The 9215-nt window shown below is 26.5% G+C and overlaps 1 protein-coding gene across 1 annotated transcript; it reads right to left on the minus strand.

Annotated features, from left to right (window-relative positions):
- Positions 1-352: 352 nt before the first annotated feature.
- LOC111027546 (troponin C) lies at positions 353-7049 on the minus strand. Its single transcript, XM_022305944.1, has 5 exons — positions 6923-7049; positions 6457-6484; positions 2060-2203; positions 1735-1986; positions 353-827 (listed from the first exon to the last, which is right to left on the minus strand). The coding sequence occupies exons 1-5, from the start codon at positions 6923-6925 to the stop codon at positions 799-801; spliced, it is 456 nt and encodes a 151-aa protein (XP_022161636.1). The 5' UTR covers positions 6926-7049; the 3' UTR covers positions 353-798.
- Between the last annotated feature and the right edge of the window lie 2166 nt (positions 7050-9215).

Below are 9215 nucleotides of genomic sequence, written 5' to 3' on the forward strand. Positions count from 1 at the left end.
GTGTAATAATACTATTCAGTATCAAATGAAATTTTTTGGCTAGCGAACGGGGAATGAAAAGATCAGCCACACATGCAGTCGTCACCATCGTCCATCACCACCACTGCAAGATCCTCCACTTCAATAGGTACATGTTATGTACTATATGATAGGTGATAAAAAAATCTCATAAAAATATTTTAAATTGTTAACTTTAATCATAAGAGTAATATGTGTTGGGTGCACTTCGGAATTTCAATATTAATTTCCCGGAAAAGTTTGTTTTTCAAAATATAGAATTTCTTATAGGTATAGGTACTTGTACAGATACTTAGATACCTATCGTAGATATTAGATGACACATAAATGTAGGTACCTATATATATACGATGTATATTTATATTAAATACCTTCAAGTGATGTTGTCGCCTTGTCGGAGTCTTACAATTTTTTTATTACAATAGAACACGATTGCAACTCTCATTTTTTTACAACAATAAATTAGTCACAGTTTATTTATAATAATGGTATATGTTTCATCCAATTGTTATAACAAGCGATGTCTATCTGAAGAGATTTTCTCCAGTTTCACTAATCGAAAATTCATATCACGTGGCATGATTAGTTAAAACTTAATATTTTATTATCTTTCGTATTTTATAAATATAATTTTTAATTATGTTATGTTTGATAGAAGTTTATGTGATTTATATAAAAAAATATCTGTTTTTGTACAAAATAAATAACATGTTCTGAAGGGTGTTGACGGACGAACCCATTTTTTCGAATGACTCCAGTTTGGTACACCATCAGATTTCTTTATTCTCCAGTCATCATTTCCATGAATTCTAAAAATTAAGTTGTAATGCATGTTTAATACTTATTTTGGAATAATTTTATAATAATATTGTATCATTATTCATTGATTATAAAATGTTTAATACTAGTATTATATTTAAATCACTAATTAAATCTACTACCTACTAAATCACTTTATGTGACGCTGCCTATAATCTAAACTATTTACTCATTTCAATAGAATATCATAAAAATAATTTATTTTTATATTTTAATAGTTCAATACAATTTTCAACAGAAAATCACTATCTTATAGCGAGTGCTCAACGCCTAGAGTCTATATCAGTCTAATATTTTTAAATTATTTATTTTTCATATTGCATATTCACGTTTTCTATTATTATTATATTCAAAATAAAATAATTATTTTTATGTTCAGAAATGTATCTGGTCTACATCATTAAATAGTTATATATCGAGGAAGTAAAATACAAACAAATTTCCTTCATAAATTGAAACTATATTAAAGCTTCATACAGACATAATATAGGTATATTTAGAATATTAAAATTAAAAATACTTTCTATCTTTTTTCGATGAATTTTTAGTGTTAACCATAGATACAGAATGTTCCCTTAAGGCTATAGCTTATAGTTGTAACAATACTGAATAAACATTTTTCAAACGAAAGTGAGAGTTAAAATTGAAAGTACCTATAGGTATTTAGATTGACAATCATAATTGAAATCTATAGCTGCATATTATGAATTGATTGAAAAGTATGTTTTGATTGTTAAATTATTAATAATAATATACTACAGAGACTGGGTTTGGAATTTAGAAGGAGATTTAAGATTTTGCGTTAATGCTGTTTTATACATTAAATTTATATTATTTGACTGAACAATTAAAAAATTAAATACATATTAAAACTTCATAAACCCTTTATAAACTCACCGTCAAAATCTACTGTTCCAGAGCCATCGGAATCAATTTCGTCAATCATCATGTCCAATTCTTCATTGGTCAACTGATCGTCGAGCTCTCTCAAAATTTCTTTCAGGCATGATGTAGGAATATAACCATTTCCTTCTTTGTCGTACAACCTGAAAGCTTCACGGAGTTCTTTTTGCATGGCTTCATCGTCTTCTTCGACAATGAACTTAGCAGCCAATGTCACGAATTCGTCAAACTCCAAACGTCCAGATTCTTTAAATTTAATTTATGTACGAGTTATAGATATGTATAACCATATTATTATAAAGGAAAAAAAAACATTTACTGTCTGCATCAACTTCTTCAATAAGTTCATCGAGAATCTTCTTGTTGAACGGCTGTCCCATAAGTCGTAAGATATCGGCAACCATGTCTGTGGGTATACTTCCAGAACGTTCACGGTCGAATGCATCGAAAGCTTTCCTGAGGACTGAATATTAATCAACAATTAAAAATATTGTCTTTGAAATTTAAAGAAATAATGGCAATTTTCAAAGTGTAATTTTCACAGCTTTCTTAACTACATATAAATATATACATAACATTATAGTAAACATGGGTTTTTCTTACTTTATAATAATCTACACATTTATTTACTAAAATTAAAATGTATAGGTACCTACGAAATAATTTCCATTTAAAAACAACTATTTAAATAATATATAGGTAACTATTTATTTTATTCATAAATAGATATAGTATTAAATATTTAAGAGATAATAATAACATATAAGGTTTTTGAAATTTATGTGAATTTTATTTTGATAATTTAATAATTACAGAAATTCAAATATTTTTAATCTGCACTATGATCATTTTTAAATTTTATTTCGTTAAAACTTAAATACACCTTACATGACATTGTTGACACTATCTATACATTTATTGTATGTATTCATTCGAAATTCGAATGTTGTTTTGATAAATTCTACACAAATTTCAACAATTATTTAAATTTATCAAGTAGGTATTCAAAAGGTATGTCAAAACTGACTAAGTGATTTATATCAATATTTATGCCGTGGACATAAGCAGGTAGTTATCCATATAGTAAGTATTTATTATATTATATTATCATAAATTCGTATTTCGATATTGCAAAATAAATTTACCTAAATAATATTAGTAGAAAAATATATATATTCTCAAAAATATTTCAAATTTTAATCAAAACATTAACACAGAACATGATCCAATACAATCAAAAAATCATAAGTACAATTATCTATTTTCTCATTTCAAGAACTTTATATCAGTGTTTTGATGCATGATTACAAAACAAAACGTAACAATTGTTGACAATACAAAGTCATTGGTAAATTAAATATTAAAATGGATTTTTAGGTATAAGTAGACAAATTGATATAATTAGGGTTAATAATTATTAATCATGTAGTTGTTTTACTGCTTAACACATTTTTATTAAAATATTATAGCATATCAATACAATATATTATATATTTATATATAAAATATAGATATATAAAGTATGTCTAGGTAATAAATATATTTTATGACATAAATAAATTAATCAAACTAGTTTTTTTTTAATTTCATAATTGGTCAAGTATAGGTATTAATTATAAATATAATTGTTTACAGTTTTACTGAAATACAAACCATTTATAACGACACTTTGTTTACATTAATATAAGGTATCACAAATTCAAGATTGAAAATAATTGACAAAAAAAAAAATAAAAAACATCAGCTTTCTTTTTTTCTTTTTTTATTCATCTTAATAATACATCGGCAACTTGGCCATTAGTATATTTAAATCAAAGATATTACATCAAATTTATACTATTAGTTATAAGTACGAAAATACCCATATATCGAAAATAATTTTTTTTTCAGGTACGTTATAAACGGTTTCTACTGCGAACTTTTATATTTTATGTATAATGATAAATTTGTAAAGTACATATTATATTATAAATCTATGAAATTTATATTTTATATAATTACTTCAATATCATACATAATACATTTAATTAAATACGTATCTACTTTAATTTTAATTCGTCCGTATACAAAACTACAAATATTTGGAATATAAATTTACTTGTTAAACAATAAAAATTAATCTTAGTGATATCGGAACATATTTCGTGAACTACTATGACGTAGTCTATAGGTACTTTATAAGTTAATTTAAATACATAACAATATAAGTAATTCTAATAGTTAATTGTTTTATCCGTTATAAATTATATAGACAGACACTACAGGGTTCTAAAATTAATGAGTTTTTTTATATAGGTAAACTAACTACTAACCTTCGACTGATCTACTTAATCTAATCTATGTGTTTCAACTCAAAACAAATAAACTACTTATTATGCGTCAAATGTTGGTATTTATTATATTTAATTAATAATATGGAATAATTGACTAATCAAAAACTATTCGTTATGATTTATGGAATAAAAATTAAAGATGGGATGTTCATGAAATTAAAAATAATTTTGCAATTTTTTATTTTATATTTTTGTAAATAGCTTATTAATGTTTTTGTGACGATATTAAAAAAGGCAATAAGCATTTTGAAAACATAATATTTAAATTGCATAAGCAGAATCTAATTAAGCAATGTTTAGGAGGCAGGCATAAGCTATTGCTATAATACTATACTATAATATAATATAATTATAATACTACTCAGTTTTTGTTCGAAATGTTGAAGTAACAAAATTAATTATATATTTGTAATTTAAATTGGTAACAAAACAAGCAGGAATGCCAGGCACTCATTTGAGTATATATTAAAAATTAGTCTAAACAAATGATGTTTGGATTAGTGAAAAAACACAAATAATATGAGGCATATTAATAATATGGTAAAAAAATATGTGGTTTTTTGAAACCGTTTACACCACAGCCGTATACTGGCTAAGCGATAACCACCGTCAAAACCTGGGAATAATAAAAATAGAAACTAAATAACTAAAAAAATAGGTAATTGAATACACATAATGTTTCTATTTTGTATTACTTTTGATAAATTATTTAATAGATTTTGAAATAATATTAATTACTGGTATATTTTAATAGTAGGTATCTATATTATGCAAATTTATAAAATTAATTATTGTATAGATACATTATTATATAATTGCTATATAATTACATATATTATAAGTATGGGTAGGTACAAAATTATGAACTTTAAAAAAAATTCTAAATTATTTAGTTTTCAATATAAACAATATACTGTCCAATACAGAACGTAGTAGTTAAAAATAAAATTCTACCTCTATACATGTATTATGTATTTACGTACCTATATTATAGATTGTCTTTGAGTTACATTTTCGTTGTAAATAATATTAAAATTTACTAAATTATAAGAAAATATGTTAAAATTTACATGCGACTCCTAATAATTCTTATTCTATTTCAGTTCAATATTCGTATATTGCATATTATACTTTCATCCAGGTTTATATACCTATGTATGAATGTATATATACATAATTTATTTCATATTTATATACCTATATACTTTATGTGTGCGTTTATTTTTATCCTTCAGCCTAGTAAAAATGTTGTATAAAGTGTTTGACACAAATTTCACTTGACTGCATGATGTATTTTAATATTTTATAATATAACTAGGAAATACAAGTAACCTAGGCAAATTATTATAATAAGAGCGATGCTAATTTTAGTTTGTGGTCATAACACACTCGTTTAACCGATCCAGCGCTCGGCTATTATGGATGTGCCAACGCTTGGTATGACGTGTGCCAAGAAGTTTATTATTATTATATTAATAAGCGTGTATACGAGTATACGACACTAAAAGTTTATCGAGTGAGTGTATATAATGGGAAAAAGTCAAATTTGCACATGTACAAAATGCAGAAACCTAGATTAAAAATAGAACATAGGTATACATCGTTTAGCTAAACATTATACGTTTATATTCAGATATAAACATTTTTAATACAATATTAACAATATATATATATAGTATACATTATGTTAAAAATATAAATGTTATAAAGGTATTATACATAAAACTAGGTTCATTATTTACACAAACATAGTACACCTAGTAATGGGTATAGTAGGTGGATTTATTATTTAAAAAAACTATTGCTTGATTGTTTTTACTTAGAACACTTATATACCTATAGACGTTTTTTTTTGTTTTGAACTTCTAAAACCGTACCTACAGTTTAGTATTTATCTAATTAAGACAGTATTTAAATATTTATTACATATGTTATACTAATTATTAAGCCTGGTAAATGTATTCATTATTCAGTTCAGTACTAATGACTTAAGAATTAAAATTATTATAAGATAATAATGTACTTATAATCAAGTATGGACAATAGATTCTTCTTATTAAAGTATTTTTGTTTATTAATAACGTTTGTAATGATGAAGAAACAATATAATATGTATAGAAGTGAGAATTGAATGCGTATGAATAGTTACAATTAGGTATATAATTATGGATTTTTAATCGAAACCTACTCTATTTAATAAGCAATTTATTTAAGCACGGGTACAAAACAATTCGTATATTATAGTTGATATGAAAATAGTAGATACTACTTAGAGTCATTAAAGATTAAAATATGTATTAATTTTTTTCGGCTTCAAAAATGACTCATTGACAGGAGAAAAAATGAACACGACACACGACGTTCACAAATAATGCGTAGTTACCTGAGATTTGTTCTGGCGGTAAATCTTCCTACAAAACAAATAACAAAAAACAAATTATAGATTTCAGCCAAGAACATTTTATACGCGTGCATATAATAGGTGTAAATAGTAGACGAAAAACTGAATGAAGATATTTATTTGGCAACTGAACACACACAATTGTAATTTTGAATCGAATTTCTAACGATTGGCATAACAATAATTGTCTGCCAATGTGCCAATTTATCTTCGCTATATATCTTGGCAGATGACAAAACTCATCCAGCAGGTAGAAACGACAATATATATATACATGTATAATATGTGTGTCTTTCTTTTCTTTTTTTTTTTTTGACACGAGTTAATAATAATTAAACAAACTACAACTATTTAATATAGTATGGTGAATTGCCAAATTTTTCATTCATCGACGCACCTACGGTAAACGATATAACACAACGCAAAACATTATACCTATTTTACTTACCATTTTTTCAAATTAAGGAAATCGACTTAAACAAACAACGGGAACGTTTCGAGGAAAAAAATGTGCCGTGCGTTCGCCGGTTGTGAACTGGAGAAGTCAGATGATGACACTGAATCGCAAGCCTGCACCCCCACTGTTTCTGAGTTTTCTGTCTCCGGGTCTGCCGCTAATGTGCTCGCCGAAGTCGAGGAAAGGGACGATGTGAAAATAAAACCGATAAAATTAGAACTTTTGGAAGACGATCGTCTACACAACACACTGCACTACTACAGCACTGTATTGCCCGCGCGATGTAGTCAATGGCATCATTTCAGACTAACACGCGTTTGGTATCCAATAACAAGTGTATTTAATTTCTAAAAAAGCTGAGTTAAAAAACTTGAAGGCAGATCGGCATTACTATAATACTATTAGGAGGTATATTATTGCACGTCAGATGTTGATGAAAGTCATCGAATATTCATACAATCGTAACTAATAACTAATTTGCTTGTGCCAATATGCCGTTTTTCAATACGGGAGCCGGGAGAATCTCTAGCAATTCATAAACAACTCATTATAGTTATTAGTTATTTCATAAATAGTGGTTTTTTTTTAAATATGTTGTACTGTCAAACTGTAATATAGCCATGTAGATATTTCAATGTCACGTGATGTAAAATTACATCGGCTTAAATAACTTGCTCATTTAATATCCACAACGCCGAATAGAAACGAATGAAATACATTAACCTTTCACGTAGGTAACATTGAATCAAACATAATACGCATAGAACAACAACATCAGTTAGGTACCTACTTAATAGGTAGGTTAGGATCATATTATATATAACCTATATAAAACGTCAAATAAAAATTGTGAGTGACTAATGAAATATTATATTTTAATGATCAATATTGGGATCAATCGTTTGTGATTATTTATTAGTTTATAATGTATTTTTAAAAGTATTTAGACGACAAATACTTCAAGAAAACAATACATTTTTATTTTTAAAAGAGCAATTGGAATAGAAAAGAGTCGGGATGAAATAAAATAGGAACATTCCCATAAAATCATATCGTTATAATAGATATGAGGCCAAGTTTTGCGGGTGGCAGTATTACTAAGACTTAATGTGGCAAAGATATACATAAAACAGTTCGCAGAATGTTTATACGATTTAATAATAGATTGTGTGGACCAAACATAATATCCCACACAAACCCATTTAGTCTATGTTGCACTCACGAATTTCACACTGACACCATTTCGTCCTTAAAATATTATTCTAATTCACAACTTATTATACGATTAAAATTTCCATTATTATAATACACCTATATCTGGTCTTTGGATTGAAATATTATTGTTATCGTTGATTAGAATATCGAAAGTAAAATATTAGAAGTTGATTATTGTTAGCCGTTGTAACATAAGTAAGCCAATACGACGCCGCCCTAACTATTTACTATTTACGTAATAATGATAATCGGTCACACAGATAACAAAAATGACAATAATATTATAAATTATAATGGTGTAAATGGTATAGTATATAATAATATTCAATACCTATCCAATATTCATAGTACTATCGGTGCCCCTCGACACAAATACGACGCGTTCACGGCCTAGTGGCCATGGCCAAGCCGAGACACTGATGATGCATGTTAAAGGAACCTAATTAATATAGTTAATACGTGCACTGCATGTCGAATCAATGAATTATAATTTTTATGGGTTAAATATTCACAAATGTGTTTTTTTTCAAATCTCAATAAAGTATCTACTGTTACACTTAATAAAATGTAATACTACCTATTTTAATTTTTAGTTAATTTTTATATTTTTACGCGTATGGCAAAAAAATATGACGTATGATAATATATTTTTCTTAATTCTATAATAGCGGACGAATGAAAAAAAATGATTAAGTACTAGCTTTTCCTTAATCTATTATTATTAGGTACTAGTATCGTATATTGGTTGAAATTCGAGTAATTCGACCAGAAAATCCGTATTCATTATAAAATCAACACTCATAGAGCTCTACAATTTTGCATTTCTTAGTACACTGTGTGAGGTTCGGTAATGACATTTGTACTTATTCTCCTTTTATTCGTATGAGCGTTCTACTCGTACATGGAAAAAATTGGTATTTGGTATTTGAGTTTTTTAGTCTGTAGTAGCTACAAACAGACATTGTCTGTTAATGTATACATTAGAATGACAAACAATAACAAACAATATTATTTTATTTTATTAATTGGTTAGATCACTACTCCTAAGTTTCTAAACATACTTTTAGAA

The sequence above is a fragment of the Myzus persicae genome, unplaced genomic scaffold, assembly GCF_001856785.1.
Source record: "Myzus persicae strain clone G006 unplaced genomic scaffold, MPER_G0061.0, whole genome shotgun sequence".
NCBI classification, from domain to species: domain Eukaryota; kingdom Metazoa; phylum Arthropoda; class Insecta; order Hemiptera; family Aphididae; genus Myzus; species Myzus persicae.